Source organism: Lissotriton vulgaris, chromosome 8 (assembly GCF_964263255.1).
Source record: "Lissotriton vulgaris chromosome 8, aLisVul1.2, whole genome shotgun sequence".
Classification (NCBI taxonomy): domain Eukaryota; kingdom Metazoa; phylum Chordata; class Amphibia; order Caudata; family Salamandridae; genus Lissotriton; species Lissotriton vulgaris.
The window spans coordinates 426,082,698-426,101,265 of NC_141696.1; the positions used below are offsets into that span (position 1 = coordinate 426,082,698).

An 18,568-nucleotide genomic window follows, 5' to 3' on the forward strand; every position below is an offset into this window, starting at 1 on the left:
ATACGATCAGGGAGACTAGGCGGGCAAGTTGATAGCGTGGTTAGACAAGAAGCAGCAGGCTCAGAAGGTGGTGGCTGAACTTAGGACGGAAGCATGATCTGTTCTTACGGAACCACACGAGATAGTCCAGGAGTTTGCATCACATTATAAACAAATATACACTAGAAGATCCGAAAAGACAGAAAGAGAGTCGGCGGCCTTCTTAGACGACATTGTCCTTCCCTCCCTATCCGCGGAAGAACAGGAGACCCTAGAAGCGCCCCTGTCTGTGGAAGAGATGGTGAAGGCCATTCATGACCTTCGCCCCGGAAAGGCTCTTGGGCCCAATGGTCTAGCAGTGGCGCTTTACAAGCTCAAACCAAACGTTCTTGGTACACACCTGAAAAGGATGTTCGAGGAGAGTAGGGAACTAGGTAGCCTGCCCCGGGATCAGCGGATAGCTACCATCGTTGCTATCCCCAAGGCAGGGAAGCCCAAAGAGTCATGTGCCTCCTACAGGCCAATATCACTGCTTAATGTAGAACCAAAACTTCTGGCCAAGGTCCTGGCCAACAGGATCAAACCGGTCCTCCATACCCTAGGGCACCCGGACCAATCGGGCTTTATGCCTCACCGTAACACGGCATTGAACCTAAGACGTCTCCATGGAGTGTTGGGATGCTGTCACCGGTTACGTACGGACACGGTGGTGGTCTCCTTAGACGCTGCGATGGCTTTCGACACACTTGAATTGTCGTACATGATGGCAACACTTCGAAAGTTGGGGTTCGGCCAGAACTTTATTAGCTGGGTGAAACTCCTGTACACAGAACCACTGGCTCAGGTTGTTGTTAACAATAAACTTTCAGAGGTTTTCCTATTGGAGAGGGGAACAAGGCAGGGATGCCCCCTCTCACCCCTGCTCTTTGCTCTTGCACTCAAACCATTGGCGGCATGGATTCGGCAGACCCCCTCTCTGCAGGGGATACGATGGACTGACGGTTGAGAGGACAGAATTTTGCTATATGCGGATGACATCCTCCTGTACCTCACGCGCCGCACGAGTCCCTGGAGGCAGCACTAGACATCTTTCGGAGTTTTGGAGAATACTCCGGATACAGTATTAACTGTGGAAAATCTCTAATTTATGTCCTACACGTCACCTACCACCCCCCCCCCCCCCCCCCCCCCCCCGGACACCGGCGGATTGCCCGATCCAAATAGTCAGCGATGGCTTCACATATCTAGGTGTATATGTCACTAAAGACCGTGCCACAAGATACGAACGCAACCTCCTGCCACCACTACAGCGGCTCCAGAGAGATGCCGCCGTCTGGAAGAACTTCCCGTTGTCGCTACTTGGCCGAGCTGCCCTATTTAAAATGATGGCGTTGCCACGATCCCTCTATGCCCTCCAAAATCACCCGGACCTAGTCCCGCAAAAGTACTTCGCTGCTATTGAGGCAACCCAGAGGGACCTTCTCTGAATGGGTACGCCTCGGATCTCCCTCCAGAAGCTCAGGCTGGGCTGGTTTGATGGGGGGATCGCACTCCCGGATATTAGGAAATATTACTGTCGGCCATTAATCAGGGTACCTATTGTGCAGGGAATGAACCTGGGTACGAGATTGACAAATGGCTACTTCCGGGGGGAAACTTTGAGGTGGCTCTCTATTCCAGACCGGGAAGATACAGACTAACCGGGCCAACCAAACACTCTGTCCAGCTGTGGCATATAGTCCTTAAGAAACTGGGTTGGGCTGGCAGGCTTACCCAGGCAACTCCATTGTGGGCTTCAGAGAAGCTAGGCACTCTTAGCTGCACAAAAGGATTCCGAAACTGGGATCTTATAGGCATTTCCCGTGTTAAGTATTTATGGGGCCCAGAGGGAGTACTCCCATTTGATACCCTCCGGCACACATATGATCTAGCTCGGAAGGAACACTTCCGTTACATGTAAGTTCGACATGCACTACAGGCAAACATTCCTCCTGGGACGCAGCTCCCGGAGTCCTCGTCTCTGGAGGATAGATTCTTGGATGGCCACCTTCCAGAGAATGGAATATCACTCACATACAAAAAACCCATTAACCATACCCCAGATCCATTACTAGTCCTTAGAGCGAAGTGGGAGGCGGACGGACTTGAGATTGATGATGAAGAATGGCGTGAGGCGCTAGCATCCCCCAAGGAAATAGCAATATCGGCTAAATTAAGTTTGATTCAGCTGAAGATCCTACACAGGTATATATCTCCGGTACCAGGCTAGTCTTGAGGGGGCGCAGCGACGACGGGCTCTGTCGTAGGGGGTGCGGGGAGGTGGGAACCTTTCTGCACATATTGTGGGAATGCCAGGAGGTACATGCATATTGGACACAGGTACTTAACTGTATGGGAGATGTGTGGGCGTGGAATTGCGACCTGAGGTGAAGAGGTGCCTCCTTAATATTTGGGAACCCTCAGACCTCCCAGCGAAAGGAAAACTATGGGCAACACTGGGCATGGCGATAGACAAAGAGAAATATCCTGAGGATGTGGGGGACTGCCACACCGCCAACACTTGCCGCCTGGCAGAAAGACATGGACTGGAGCATGATTCGGGAAAAAACAGTGTATGTGGCTAGGGGGTGCCCGAGGAAGTGGGTAGCTGTGTGGTCTAAATGGAATGACCATAGAGGAAATATATGTGATCCTCCCATGATCACGACTGTTGACGAGCTAATTAATGAATGATTGTAGTACTGTAAGAAATGGATTTAGACTTCTGATAGATATCGATTCGCCAGATTTTACTTTGTGTATTCCCAAATATGTATAATTTAAAATGCTGATCTACCTTGTCTGTGACCGCATTCTGTTATGTTTTCAATCTGAAAATAAAAAGATTTAAAAAAAAAACAAACTAGGTGAGCTGTTAAATTAAACTTTGACTGTTGTTGCTCACAAGAAAGATTATTTAACTCCAGGCAGTTACCTAGATGGAATGAATCTGCATTTGAGACCCAAAATATGGGTGCCTGTAGCTTTATAAAGATTTTTCACCTTCTAATCCTATTTATATTTTTCAGACCGATACTCACTATGCTGTACTTTCGTTACTGCTTTGTTTGTCCGATTCTCCATCCAACACCAATTATGTGGAGAAGCCAAGAGAAAAAGAGGCAGGTAGGTGAAAAGAGTGCTTAATATTAAGGAATTGTTACTGTCTCTTGGTACACTTTCTGTGCCCTAAGATGCCCTAATGCTCTTTTCATGGCATTTTCTCTTCCTACAACTGAAGTACCCTTCTTTTAAAAAAAATATTTATTTTAGTAAAATATTGTATTGTTATCTTGTTTGAGATTTATCACCTGGGTAATATTTTGTTTACAATAGCGTGCACCTGCCATGAGTATTTGTTACTGTTGTCTTTCCATGTACTTAACATTTTCGTTAAGTATTATAGTTGGGATAATTGTTGTACAATATTAGTGCAAGTAATCTCAAAATGATACATGCAATAAATGGGCAATAAACCTAATGTTGAATTATAAGTAAAAAAGCAAACAAGTTGCCTTCTGATTAGCTACATCAGAATGATCCCTGTATCAAATAACAAACCATAACCGAGTGGCAAAATGCATTAATAACAACACATATCCTTAATAAAAGTCAACAAATCTCAGATAACCTCAGTAGGTGCACATTGACTAGTCTTGTCGACATTCATCGTACGATGCAGAAGTGTTATAACTTAATGGCAATGGATAATTCCGTTTTAAGGAGGTATTTTCGAGGTTTTTAAGGTATGCCTTACTTGAGCCCCATAATGAATGATTTGCAAACATTTGAGAACTTCTTTTAGATTTCAAAGCATCAGTTCCCATCTTGCTCGAAATACCAATTCCTACCATGCAAGAGAACAGAGATTTTTTAGAAGGATTTTCAATTGAGCGATATAGGTCTAGTTGCTGATTCCACTTACATATCAAACAGTTTTCGTCAAGTAGGTTTTAAGATATCGCTTGCAACACACCGTCCTAAAATAAAAATATAAAATGAAAAGGAGCTAGAAATTGGAAGGGTGTTTATGAATAGTGTTTCATATTTAAGTAAAAAAAGATAAGATTAAAGGACATTCAAATATCATATGTTTGGGTCCCAGTGGAAGTTGAACAAGTCTAGCAAAATGCACTCCTAATAAGTTTGGCCTACAGCATTCCTTGTGGTGCTCATAATACTATGTACAACAAAAATAATTTGTTATCTTTAGAGAAGGTCTTAGAATTCCAGACTTAATCCATCTCTCACAAGCAATAGATTTTCCACTTTCTTCTTTCCATAGGTTAATTAAAGTTAAATAAATTATCTTATGATTAGAAATAATTTGAGCATATGGTAGGAATAAGATGAACTAGCATAAAAGTATAATTCTAAATTAATATAGAATGATTTACTAGCGTATGAACCACCAGGTGGTTCATTAATAATCCTTTTAATATTCAAAAACAGTAAAAATCTGACTCCAGGACGTGATCATATTTTTAAGTTCTTGCATCATTAAGAAACTTGATGGCTCCAAGCAAATTTCATTTGTATTTTAGTTCAGACTCATTTAGAGTATTGATAGCCTGTTTGTACTGCCCTTGGATCTGTTGGCAACATCATCTACCTTCCATCCATTTTCAAATAAAGACAGTCTATATGTAAAATACAGTTTACAGTATAGAGTTATGTGCATGTGGGTTAGTCTTGTCTGACACAAGTCAAGTCAAAATATCATCGCCAGAACACAGCTTATTTTTTTGAGGAGCGTTTGAAGGTTTATAAAGCCAGCACTGTGCCTCATTTAGTATGTGCAAAATCCAATAAACAGTACATGTGATAAAGTTCTGAAATGTGTACTGCAATCATGCCCCCTCATTCAAGATTTACAATGTTATCATTGTGTATGTGCTTACTGAAAATGAACACATGCATTTGTATGTATGCCTAATAGCAAACATGAGCAACTAGAAATTATTAGTTGTAATGTAAATCTTTTTTATACTTTGTATTGCAGAGAGAGATATTCTGGCTTGTAAGATTTGAATTACAAAGAAGGGGGTGGGTTGAACTTTGTAACATTGGGAGATATGTATGAGTCATTGAGATCAAAGGAAAAACTGATTGTAATTGTGAACTGCAAGTAATTACTTAATTCCCTGATTCACTAAATGTTAAAAGCTGAACTGAAATGAGTTTACCTTTGCTCTATTTTCTATGTTGAACTTAAACTTATTTTCTTTCACAAGAATGTGTCTAGGGCATCAAAGTATTTGAGGTATGCACCTAATTTGCCAATGATGTTGATTAACTTTTTTTTTGGAAAGCTTTCTGCAACAGCATCAGTTATAATAAATTAGCAAAACAAAATGTTTAGTTCCTATGGTAACTAGCCGTTTCTATAACTACACAGTAGAGTCTGTGTGTGTGGTTAGGTATGTATGTATGTATATATCTTAATATATGTATGTGTGTATGTATATATTTATATTTAAAATCTATTGTTTGTGATTCTTATCAATTTCCATTAGCTCAATCATTTGAGGGCGGAAAATTGGACTGTATTTTCCATTCAAGTGGATCCATTCCTGGAGCTTCTGTACCAGTGCAGTTAGGTCCATTTTACATCTACATTGTCTAATAACCACTTGAGGATTCATTACCCCAAATATGTAAACTATTCTTCAAGATACCCCTGTTAAGTGGAAATTTTTTCAAAAATAATGAATATGGGAGATTTCCGTTTTGGACAATCGTTATCTCAGTTAAGTAAGATTTTTTTTTTAAACGTTTTTATTTGTATTTTATCATAACTTAACAGTACAATCATGTCATCAGCAGTACACATCTCCGTTTCTCCCACCCTCCACCCTCCCCACAGTACCTTCATTAAAAATTCCATTCCGATCTTGCCCCATAGCCAAAGTGCCGTATTGTGATTATCTATACGGTTGGGACCGCTGAGGTCCCGCTGTGTATTCATAGGGCCGTTTAATTGGCCACTTTTTAGGCCCCAGTTATTGCCCCCCGTCCAGACCATGATAGTGTCTCCATCTTCCCCAGACCTTACGGAACTTCTTCGGGCATCCCCTTGCTTTGTAAGTGACCCTCTCTGCGGCCATATGGAGATCTAGGCCTGTCCTCCACTCATCTAGTCTTGGTGGTTGTGGTGCTCCCCAATACTTGGCTATGTCTCTTTTGGCCACCACTAGCGCCAGTACCAGGAAGGTCAGTAAGGGGCGCGTTAGGTCCACATCATTGGTCATACCCAGGAGGGCCAAACTGGGCTCCGGTTGGAGTTGAATTTCCAGCACCTCACTCAACTCCTCAAAGACTTTACTCCAATACTCCTGTATCTTACTGCAGGACCACACGGTGTGATAAAAGTCTCCCTCCATGCCCCTGCATTTGAGGCACGTCGTGTTCTCCGTCCTCCCCATTTTGTGAAGCAGTGCTCTGTCATAGTAAGTTCTGTGGAGCACATTAAACTGGTTGAGGCGCAGTCAGGATTTAATTGCTACCTCCCTGGTATGCATCAGTACAATGTCCCAGTCTATATCCTCCATTTCCCCCACTTCAGTCTCCCACGTCCGTCTGAGCCTAGCTAGGTCGCCCAGCATGTTATTTATCAGTGTTTTGTAGGTAAGTGAGACTGCCTTTTCCGGTATGCGCTCCTGTAGGAGGCGTCCCTCTAGAGGTGCATACTCCGGCAGTTCGTCTGCCTGGATATCTTGGGCTTGCCAAGCATTTCACAGCTGCGCATATTTAAAGTACTGTGTACGGTGCAGTCCAAAGTCTGAGCCCAGAGCCGTAAATGGTTTCAGTGCTCCCCTGGCCACTATGTCCCCCAAGGTGGCGATGCCCAGATCGTCCCACCTCTGGAAGCCCTTTAATTTGTTTAATTCTGATAGCCATGCACAATGCCATAACGGCGTCTGTCTCGTGGATTTCATCCCCCACCCAGTACGTTTGATAGCTTTATTCCAGAGTTGCAAAGTGATTCCCATAGCCGGGAGTATCTGCCCCCGTCTGGCACCCCCGTATAGATAGTACATCAACGGCTTGTGGGACATCCTGTGCCTTTCAAGGGCGTAAGTTGGATGATCTGCCTGCGCGTGTATCCAATCATTAATCGGAACTAAGTGCTCCGCCCAGTAGTATGCTTCTAGGTTCGGGAGTGAAATCCCGCCGCTGTACTGATGCCTCTGAAGGGTATTCAGCGACACTCTGGGTTGTTTACCCAGCCAGAGGAAAGACCTCAGCTCGGCATGTATTGTCTGAAACACTTTTGAGGGAAGTGGGTAATACTCGTTCTGTAGGGCGTACAGGAACTTGGGCAGCGTGATCATCTTGAACATCGATGCCCGCCCTAAGAGCGTGAGGGGGAGCTGCCTCCATCGGACCGCATCCGTTGTAAAATTCTCTAAAATTCGCTGCAGGTTCTGTCGGTATGACCGCTGTCTGTCCAGGGTGACGTACACCCCGAGGTATTTGAAGCCCTCTACGGTCGTCAGCAATCGTCCCGGAAGGTCCGGTCAAGTTCCCTGTCCCTTAGAGTCGTAAAGAATCGATTTGTGCCAGTTAATCTGGTAGCCCGTGTGCTGCCCATACTGTTCCAGCTCCCGGAACATTTCCGGTATTGTCATCTCTGGGCGAGTGATATACAGGAGGATATCGTCCGCGTAGAGCGAAATTTTTTCTTCTTCTGAGTCCCTTTCTCCCCTTTTAAAACCCTTAATGGCTATATTCGGTCGGATCTTAGCGGCGAGCGCTTCTATCGTAAGCGCAAAGAGAAGAGATAATGGGCATCCCTGTCGGGTCCCCCTTCAAATCTGGAACTCCCTTGACGTTACCCCGTTTACTCTTACTCTGCCACTAGGTTCAGTGTACAGCAGTCGTACCCATTGTCGATATTTGGGGCCGAATCTGAATTTTTGCAATACGCCCTCCAGGAACGGCCAGTGGACCGCGTCCAAGACCTTCTCGGCGTCCAGGGAAAGGAACCAGTGCGGGTCCTCCCTCCCTTGTACTTCTTGCAACCAGTTGTGGGTGCGACGGAGATTTAACCTGGTGGCTCTCTCCGGAAGGAAGCCTCTTTGGTCTAGGTGCACCAGGTCTGATATCACTGTGCGTAGCCGCAACGCCAGGATCGTTGCCAGCAGTTTCGCCTCCGTGTTCAGGAGGGAGATGGGGCGGTACGAAGCGCAGTCTACCTGCGGCTTCCCTTCTTTATGTATTGGGATTATCGTTGCCGCGCATAGGTCTGGGGGGAGTCTCCCGTCTTGTAGAGCCCCATCGAAGAGTCCCTTAAGATGGCGCGTCAGGAGATCGGCTGTGCGCGTAAAAAATTCTGCGGGGAACCCATTCGGGCCCGGTGTTTTACCCGGTCGCAGTCTGGCTATGGCTCCCGATATGTCTTCTACGGTAATGTCAGACTCCAAGGCCTGCTGAGCCTCAGGGATCAGGGCAGGTAGGTCTATGTGCTCTAAGTATTGTACTGCCTCCTCGGTTGTCCCCAGGTCTCTGGCCCTGTAGAAGCATTCGTAGTGATCAGCAAATATTTCCGCGATCTGAGTATCGGATCCATCTAGCAATCCCTCCGGATCCCTGATTTGCTCCACCCATCTGGCTGCGCGTTCCTTATTACTAAGCCACGCCAATAGTTTGCCTGATTTATCCCCTGCATCATAGAGGCGGTGTAGGGTGGCCAGGGCCTGGGTTCTGGCCTCCCCCGTCACCAGTTCCCTGTATTGCTTCTGCTGGTCCGTTAGCTTCCTAAGTACTCTATCCTCTTTTGATGTCTGATAGACCCTTTCCAAGTCTAAAATAGCAGCCTCCAATGCAACAGTTTCAGCGTGGAGCTTCCTTCTGTCCTCTGCCAGCTTGCATTGTACCCTGTCTCGCATCACCGTCTTTAGTGCCTCCCAGAACGTCACCCCCGAAGGGACCGTCCCTTCATTCTCGGCAATATAGACCTTTACATCGGCTCTTAGACCCCTGAGGACATTTGTATTCTGTAGATCCCATGCCATCAGTCTCCAGGATCCTCCCTTCGTATGCCTCCCCATTCCTACCTTTGCTAACAATGGGGAGTGATCGGAGATCCCCCTCGCCTGATATTGCGCCGTGTCATCCACTGTCAGGTGTTGCAGAGACATAAACACATAGTCCAGTCTTGAATATACTTTGTGTGCCCCGGAGAAGGAGTAAGACCTCTGATCTGGATGAAGCCATCTCCAGACATCTGTGAGCCCCACATTGTACAACATTACGGACAGAGGGGTCCGGGTCCGATCTCTGGACATCATTCCCGTCTGGTCTAGTCCTATATCCATAACATTGTTGAAGTTACACCCAAGGATCTGTGTGGTGTCAGCTGTGTCTAAGAGTATCTCCGCCACTTTCTTGAACGTGGTGGCCTGCAGTTTTGGACTAGCATATACGGACAGTATCGTGTACATGTGTCTGTTCCAAGTCCCCTTAAATCCTACGTATGTCCCTTGCGGGTCTGTCCATGTTTGGGTTACGGTGAACGCCCTAGTCTTTTTAATTAGAATTGCCACCCCTCTCGAGTCTGTGGTATATCCTGAGTGTGCCAAGACCTTGTATTGACCCCTGGCCAGAAAGGCACAGTTAGTACCTTTAAGGTGGGTTTCCTGCAATAGTATTATGTCAGGTGCAGCCTTTTAATGTATGAATTCACTAATCCCCTCTTTATCTTGCTGCCAAGTCCATTAACATTCCACGTCAGGATGCTGTATCCCCATCGGTTTCGGGTCTGTCCCACTTGCTCACCCGCCATCTTGGAATGTGTGTCTCATAGTGTAGTCGGTCATCTGTATGTGAAGGTGTCTCCTGGAGTGCAGGAGTGCGCAGCCACTGTAATATGATTGTCCCCCCCCCCTTTCAATTCCATTCCCAACTCCCCCCTTCCCTGTCCCTTGTCCATCTCCCAGTCGGACTCCTGTCTCTCAATCCCCCTTAACTGGAAACATCCATAACTGCCCCCCTCGCCCCCCACCCTACCCCCCCCCCTTCAGTCTCAGTTTCCACAGCACTAAGACTGCTGGCGGAGTAGGCCTGTCGCCCTCCCTTGGATCCCCCCCTCACTCAAACTAGAAAGAACACAGTGTGAAAGAAATAACAAACAAGAAGAGGAAAAAAGAGGGGTGGTTTTTAACTTGTGTGCCCCCCTGAGTGGCTGCTTTTACTGGTACCAGTCCTGTCCCCCCTCAGGAATGCGAGTCTTGTGTCCCGTTGCCCAGATATTCCATCTGGCCGGGTGTTTCTTTCTCCAACTCCCGGATAGCAGTCTCTAGGGGATGTATGGGGCGGTCGTCTGCATCCTCTGCCTCCGAAGTTCGGCCGTCTGAGACGTCTCCCTCTTCGGAACCCTCTTGATTGGCCAGACGGGTAAATCTAGATCCGGACGCCACTGCTTTCCCAGCTGAGGACGTTGAGTTCCGCCTGCTCCTTCCTGAGATGTCGGTTCCTGGGTAGGGCGTGGTTTTCGTACGTCTCCTTGTTCGTGGCTTTTTGGGCCTTTGCGTCTTAGGGGGGCTGCTCCTAAGGTTAGCGGCTGCCATGCCTTCCCTTATCCTGCGACCTTCGTCTGAAACCCCGTTGAGTATTGGACGTGCCTCAATCCAGTGCCAGGCCTGCTCCGGACGGTTAAAGAAATGTGTCTTGCCCTGAAATATAACTTTCAATTTCGCTGGGAAGAACAGCATATACGTTATGTTCAGATCTCTCAACTTAGCTTTTACTGTGTCGAAAGAGCGTCTCTGTTTCTGGACCTCCAGGCTATAATCCGGGAAGATCATTATGTAAGTGTTTTCTAGCCGTGTCCCAGCTTCTGGGCTTCTCTGAGTATGAGGTCTCTGTCCGCAAAGTTCAAGAAACGTGCGATGACCGGTCGCGGCCTAGCTCCCTCTGGAGGTTTCGCCAACAGCGCTCTGTGTGCCCACTCAATAATGAAACAGTTCCAGAATCGTGCCTGTGGGAACGTCTTTGTCAGCCAGGAGTGTAGATAAGTCACCATGTCCGCCCCCTCTATGCCTTCTCTGAATCCCACGAAGCGGAGATTGTTGCGTTGCGCTCTGTTTTCTGCGTCATCCACCTTCCAGAGCAGCTGTTGGTGCGACGCTTGAAACTCCGCCATGTCCTTCCGTAGAGTGCTGAGGGAGTCTTCCGCCTCACTGATCCGTGTCTCCGCTGTGGTCACCCTCTCTGTTAATTTTCGGAAATCTTGTCGCAGGAGCAGCACCTCCGAGCCCACTTCGCCTATTTTGACCTCCAAGGCCGCCCTAGAGTCTTGTATGTCCGTCCTGGACACTTTTATCACCTCCAGCAGTATTGCAGTGTCCGACCGTGCGCCAGTATTCACCTGGGTGCCCTCCCTCAGTGGTCGGGGCATGGCGTAGTTGTCGATAGTCTCCTGCTGCGCCGGCTTGGGTATCTGATCTCTTTTCCCCATCTCGTCCTCTTTCAGGGCCCCCCACCTCTTGATGGGTTTCTCTCGTGCTCCACACCAGATGGGTAGCCGTCGCCCGTGAGGGGATGCATTGCTGGCACGTCGGCCCTCTCGAGCCTCTTTAACGGTATAGGGGTAGTGGGACGACGGCACCCAGTCCCCCACTCTTCCCGCCTCGGCTCCGGAGTTTGGGGCCTAGATTCACCAAGCAAGAGCACCACTCTCCCGAGGACGCCCCACTGCTTCCCTGCGTTTCTGGGTCTCTCGCGTCACCCCAGTGTGTTTTCTTACCGCTGTCTTCCGATGGCGTCTTCTGTAGGGAGGGTCCCCCTGAGGGGCGTCGCTGTGAAGGATTGATGTCGTCCTCTATGACTTCCACATCTTTCCCTCAGTTCCCGGCCTCTCCTCCTGTGCAGGCGCAGCGCGTCAGATAAGAGAGGGGGGGGGGCAGCCAGGCACCCCGCTCCACGGATGCCCCCTGTGTTTGGCCGCTGCCTGGTGCACCTAGGCCTTACCTCCCCAGGTCTTCGCCAATCTCCAGTGTCTGAGGCTCCAGGCGTGGGCCCGTTTTATCTCCACGACCCCCTCAAGGGCCCCGGGACCCCACCTGTCCCTCTCCTCCGCCGACCGCCATTTCAACGTGAACAGGTGGAGTCCACTGTGTATGCCCGGCCCCACCGGCAGCCAAGAGCAGGACGTGCGGCGGGCCCCAGCAGAAGAGGGGCCGCAGGCCTCCCCCAGCCCGATGTGTCAAGTGTCCAGGTGGTCCGGTCAGGATCAGGTGCTTGCTATGGGGCTCGGACTATCCCCAAGCTCCGGCGCTGCCAAACAGGCGCCCCTCCAGGCCTCACCTCTCCACGTCCGTGCCTCGTCACACTCCAATCGCCGGCTAGACGGGAGCCGGGATCAGGCCCCTAGCGCACTCAACGCTTGCACCACATCACCGCCATCTTGGTGTAGGCCACGGGTGCTGCCGGGTGCTCGATCTCCTCAAATGGGTTGCCTCAGGGTCCGTGCCGGGCGCGTACATGTACCGCTGTGCCACGCACAATTTCCAGCCTGAGGACAGTGTAAATGGGCATGCAAGGGACAAGGCGCTACCACTCTCGCTCTAATCCGACTCCAGCGGCCGCCATCTTGGTGAAGTCGGGACTCGCGGTCGGGTTTTGTCGGTTCAGAGATATCTGCAGGTTCGGCGAACCACTTCAAGTTTTGTGCTGCTATAGGGTCACGATCCCCTGTAGTCCCGTTTCCTCAAGGTTGGGGTGACAGGACTGCGTGTAATGCCGGATTCAGAATCAGCTCATCGGGAGCTCCGCAGAGGCACGTCTCAGCCGGCCATGCTGCAAGCCACCCCCCCCAGTTAAGTAAGATTTTATTCAGTATATCTAGATTTCACATAGTAGAGTTTCCTTCACACAAAAAGCAAACTGCAGATCAAATTGTTGTTTTATTTAATGTATATTTGTGTTTCAGAGAACGAGCCTGTATTTGATTGGGGCAAATACTTAATGGAAGGGGAAGACATTGACGTACATTTTGACGCAGATACTCCGGTGAGTATTGAGTAATATATATAAAAAAATCCATCGGTATTCGTGTATAGCTGAATAGCATAACCTGTTATTTTCTATTTTCATTTAAGTGATCCTAGTTTGATCAGAGATCTTGCTTGAGTTTAATGACACTTATTTTGATGCTACATTAAAAGTAATCTTAAATTGTTTGACTACAATGGAGTGTGGGTTGGATAGGCTGAGCGCTAGGTCCCAGTCAAAAGTTTACCTTCGTACTTAGAGGCCCATTAGGATTGCGGACGGACAAAGTACGTCCGCCATCCTGTTGAGGACGGGACCATCCGCCACAGGGGCGGAGGTCCCGCCCGTTGAATTAGGATGCACCCGCCACAGTGGCGGGTGCATCCCGCATGTTTAACATCGCGGCGGGCGGTGCTTTCAGCACCGCCTGCCGCAGTGTTAAAGATGCTTGTTGTGCGTTTCAAAGCACAACATGGCAGGCACCGCGCGGTGCCTGCCATGTTGTATTTTGAAACGCAGGGGGGGTACCATAGGTACTCCCCATGTGCACCTCCCACCCCCCTTCCACCCGGGGCGGCCGCAACGGGCCCCCACAGCAAGGACCGTATGCCTTTAAGTGGCGGCATTGCTGCCACGGAAATACATAGCCCCCAGCACATCCTAATATGGCTGGCGGTGTCTGATAGACACCGCCACCATATTAGAGCTTTTCGACCGCGGCGGCAACGCGGCGGACGGTCTTCCTGTCCGCCATGGTCCCTCCCGCCATTGTAATATGGCGGGGGAAATATGTGGCGGGCGGGCAAGGATGCCGGACGGATCGCCACCGCCTGCATGGCGGTGGCGATCCGTCCGCCATCCTAATTGACCCCTTAGTCTTTTTCTGGAGCTTTTCTCACGACCTCGAGTCCTTGGGTTCCTTGGATCCAGTGTTTGAATCGACAATGGTGGCCAGCTGCAGCACGATGCCTCGGTGAACCTCTGGATGTCTTTCTCCTAGATGTTGATGGCAAGGCGCTACAAAGCTTTCAGCGGGGTAAACCAGCACAGTCAGGCCGATTTGCGGTTCGAAGTCAGCGGCTTGACTCTCGATGACGAGCTGGTCTCCTGGTGAATTTTAGAACAACTTTGTAGAAATGTTCAGAACTTTCAGAACGTTTTCTTTTGATTTCCTTTGGGGGTACACGTTTCCATTGGCACCAGTCACGGATTTAGAGACTCTGGATTGCCTCTTGGAGGCTATGACTCAATCTCCCACAATGCACCTGTGCAATCCAGGAAAATCTAGTTGTAGCTAGTCAGCTGGGGTAGTTCTCTCTTTGTCTGTTGAAGGAAATTTCTTCAGCACGTGTGTACATGTTGCTGCTCAGGGAGTCCACTCCTTTTCCTTTGAGTCAGGCATGGGTCTTTCTTTAAGAAGCCCTGAGAGTGGAGCAGGTACAGTTCTTCTGTGTAACTCTTCTGTGGTTCCCAGTCCAAGGGACTCCTGCAGCTCTGCCATATTTATCCTCCATTCTGGGCTGGCAGGAGGGAGGGGGACACCCCAACCAATAGAGGCAAAATTACCTCCCTCTGCCAAGACCACTTGCTGTGAAGTGTAGCATATTTTTTACCCAGAATGTTCTCCAAAATTGAAATGGAGAAATGTGCTCCTTGTAATGTGTCTATGTAACCCAACCAAAAGGTGTAGCTAACATCTGAGTATTTAAAAACAGAGGGAAACCAGAGGAATAACAAGAGGGGCCCGTCCTCATGAATACTGGAACATGAAAAAAAGCGAACACTTATCAGAAGGGAAGGACATTCTCTCAAAGGTCAACAAAGCACATTGCTTTTGTTAGTGTAACCCTCACCCACCAGGGGTTTCCTTTGGTGCCATGCTTCATCTTAGGGTTCTTCCTGTTTTGCTGCGGAATGGGGCGTGCTACTACCAGTGAAAGACACAGGAGCACTTTAATGGGAAAAACCCAATGGTGAGAGAATAGGAGTTGGAGGGGTTGGTGTTAGAAAGGTTAAAAATACCTGCCTGATAGGCAAACACTATGCTTTTATTCCTCCCTTAAAGCGGTATGATTAAAAAGGGAAGATTTAAAGAATAAATATGGTTGTAATGAACCAGGTTTCTGTACGGTCTACTTGTTTCAAGCCACTCTTTCCAGTGGCTGTCTTCAGGACCAAGGAACTAAGCTCCCTGATTCCTCTCCTAGGTTAAAGGGGCAGGGTGTGGACACTACATACACTCTGCATGCTCAAATAAGCATAGACACCTACTTGGCAAGGCAATTCGCAGTTAACTGCAACAAATAATGAGAGATTAACCAGTTAAAACAACACACAACCCCATACTGAGATCTCGCGTGGATTAAGATATTCCTAAAGGAACTTGGTGCCAAATGGAACACCACCTTGACGTGCTAATAACCTGTGTCAAATAATGCAAGTTCGCATCAAAGTGTGCCTCGTGAACACATCTACTAAGCACACACGTGATGATCCCTAGTAGTGATGTACACAGTGAAAAAACACACATACGCACACACACTGGACAAAACAATGTAAAAAATGTTTGTTACATACATAAATTGGTCATAAGTTATGCCCCACCGGCAGCAAGATTGTCCCACGTACTGGCACCACCTTGACAGGTAGTCTTTCACCGCACTGGCATGTTTGGGCAGCATTCTGTTTATTTATCACTTGTCGCAGTGTTGTATTTCTATCTAGGACCCTAATTCGATATTCCCGATTCATGCCCTTGTGCGGTTATAATTAATAATATCCTTATAAAGGCATAAGAATCATATCCATATTCAGTAAAAGCCCATGCAGTCCAAAGCACAGCACGGCTACTCCCATCAACTCCTAGAAAGCACAACGCGTTCTTTAAACAAACCAAGCCTCCAGCAGCCCGGGAAATTCCCCCCTGCTTCTGTTTTGATTTGAACAAGAACTCCTGGAGTCCGAAAAGAACTGTTAGTTCTTAGTGACGTCTTATGTCCAACCTTACGTCAAACCCGGCACCTTTCAGGTATAAAATACCAACAGTTGCCTTAAGCAAACATACGGTGGTTTGGAGCAGAGCGGCTATCTACTTGCCCAAGAGCCCAGCTGATGCGAGAGCCCACGGAAGCCGCCCCTCCCCTTTGACGCGCTGGAGAAGCTACTTTTTCTCACGCCGAGAAAATCCAGCTCCGGTGTTCCCGAGTCACCCTTGCGGGTTGCTGGGAGATCGAGTCCTGAAGAAAGAGATACCAGACCTCCCACATTCTATTACCAAGGTACGGAGCTGACTAAACCCTTAAAGAGAATTCTTGATTCACATTCTTGGCAAAAAACAATCTTAACCAACTTAACTTAAACTGCTACTTACTTACTCTTTCCCAAGTATTAGGCTTAGGTCGGGTACATCGGGGTAGGCATAGTTAGAAGCACCAGTTGAGTACGTTAGTCAATGGTTTTATGTATGTATATATATTTTATCTATTTTAAAGTATCATATGGCTAAGAAACCATATCTATGATTTTACAGTATTATTTCATAATACTACTTTTACTGTACGCACTTTACTTCATAATAAGTATTGCAATTGTGGCAATTCATTTCTCTTGCATGAGAAAGAAGACTGCTCAATAAAATAACACCTTTTATTGAAAAACGCCAGTCTCTCTATTTCTCTACACTCTGGTGAAACTAAGTATGCACGATTGACTGAGTGAAATAGCTGCCTATTGTTTTCACACGACTCTAGAGATACACTCTATTCTGAGGGAGCAAAGTTGTCATGTTTGTATGGTTGTCCGAAGCTAATCCCTTCTTGTCTAATCCGGAGAGTTAACTCTTTCCTGAACATTCAAGAAAGTTTTTAGTGACCTCTGAGCTACCTGGCGAAACTAATTAGTCTAATATAGTCAGTAGAGACCTAGTCGACCTCAGTCCTACGTCTACACTGCTGTTTATATTATTCCAATGCGCAGAGCCTATTGGGAATATAGGAATTACACTACATGGCGCCCAATGTTTGGTAAGGCGATAATCTAACGCAAGACACTAGAGTAACTCAGTCGTACTTTTTCACACAGAACCCTTTTCCCATAAAAACTCCAAAAGACGTCTGGAGTGGGTGAAGGGTGAATATCCGCCGAAACTTAGTAGGAAGAGATTCCTATGTATTAGTTTTTGGTTTAGTCAACGTTGAAGGATACAGTGTTCCAAAATATTGTGCACCTAATCTTTGTTTCCTTGAAACTTGATCTGCAACAAAGAGTTTTCTGTTAGTAAAAATGTCAGAAAGTGACGAAGAAAGGGAGCAAGCTAGAATAGCAGCTCAAATCATAGCGGATGACACAACCATTCAAGAAAATGACCCGAGTGCTATACTCATTCCGGTCAACATAAGGTGAACTATAACTCTTAAACTTATAGAAAATGGACTGACATCACGAGATGGTACAGTCATATTCGTGGTAGAGGCCCATGAATATCGGCAGACAGAGGTATTCTATTCGTGGATACACTTTCCAGCAGCAAACGCTATAACAAAAGACTCCACTATTGCAAAATAGAGGAACCTCCGGATATATACACTCCTTTCGAGGACGTTGAAATCCCACTAAATTACCAAGAGCATCTGCTCTGCTTTAATGGCGCCCTAAAACATCAAAATCACATTACCAGGTGCGGTCCACTGGGTAGACCAGGAGCAACGGGGCCGGTTCTAGCCAGCTACGCAACACACACAGACATTGAAACAATGTCAAGCGAAGAACTCCTAGTTAAACTAAAAGAATTAACAAAGGCATATAGAGAATTAGTTCAATTGGCAAGGGACGATATAGCGATCCGCCAGAAATTGAAGGAGACAGATATAGCAGACCAACCATTTGAACTTGCCAGAATCATAGAAAAATCATATGAAGAACTAGGAAGAGATAGTTTGGGTGGGAAACCGGTAAAACCCCAACTAACTGAAAATCCTGAACAAAACCTTTATTAAAAATAATCAGAATACTCCAAAAAGGAGATGGGAGGGTAATAAACAGTCCACTCCCAGGGAAAAACGATTCCAGTCCAGAGGAAGGTCTCCTCAATGGAGAGAAAAATCTCCAGACCGAGGAAACAAGTCTCCCCAAAGGGAGCCCTCTGAAAAAAGATACAACCTTGGAGATAGGGATAAATTGAGAAAACCTGATGGATATCAAGATATTGATACACGTCCCTCTCGATCCCTCTCACTCAATCTTTCCGATTTCTGTGAGTAAGATCGAGAAAGAAGACGATCAGAACACTTAGAAGAGCACGTCAAGTCCAAAGACAAGGAACCTGCTCATCATAGTAATAAATCACAATATCCCAGAAAGAAGGTAGCAAGTATTAAGATTAAACATGCTGAGGATTCTGAGGACACAACTGAATAACGGAGACTGGGCCCAGACAATGCTAGACAGCGCAGCAGAAGTGACCATAGCTCGCAAGATCCTGATGAATCATCTGGAGACAGTGGACACGAATGAATACATTCAGGTGGAAACTGCAGATACCAGGGTTAACAAACCC

At 47.3% G+C, this 18,568-nt stretch overlaps 1 protein-coding gene across 1 annotated transcript in view; it reads left to right on the plus strand.

The window, feature by feature from the left end:
- Positions 1-18,568, plus strand: part of TUBGCP5 (tubulin gamma complex component 5) — a 523,861-nt gene that overhangs the window by 65,285 nt on the left and 440,008 nt on the right. Inside the window, exons 4-5 of the mRNA XM_086934193.1 lie at positions 3,048-3,144; positions 12,953-13,032. Of these exons, the coding sequence (XP_086790319.1) occupies positions 3,048-3,144; positions 12,953-13,032 (177 nt within the window). The remainder of the gene's footprint in view (positions 1-3,047; positions 3,145-12,952; positions 13,033-18,568) is intronic.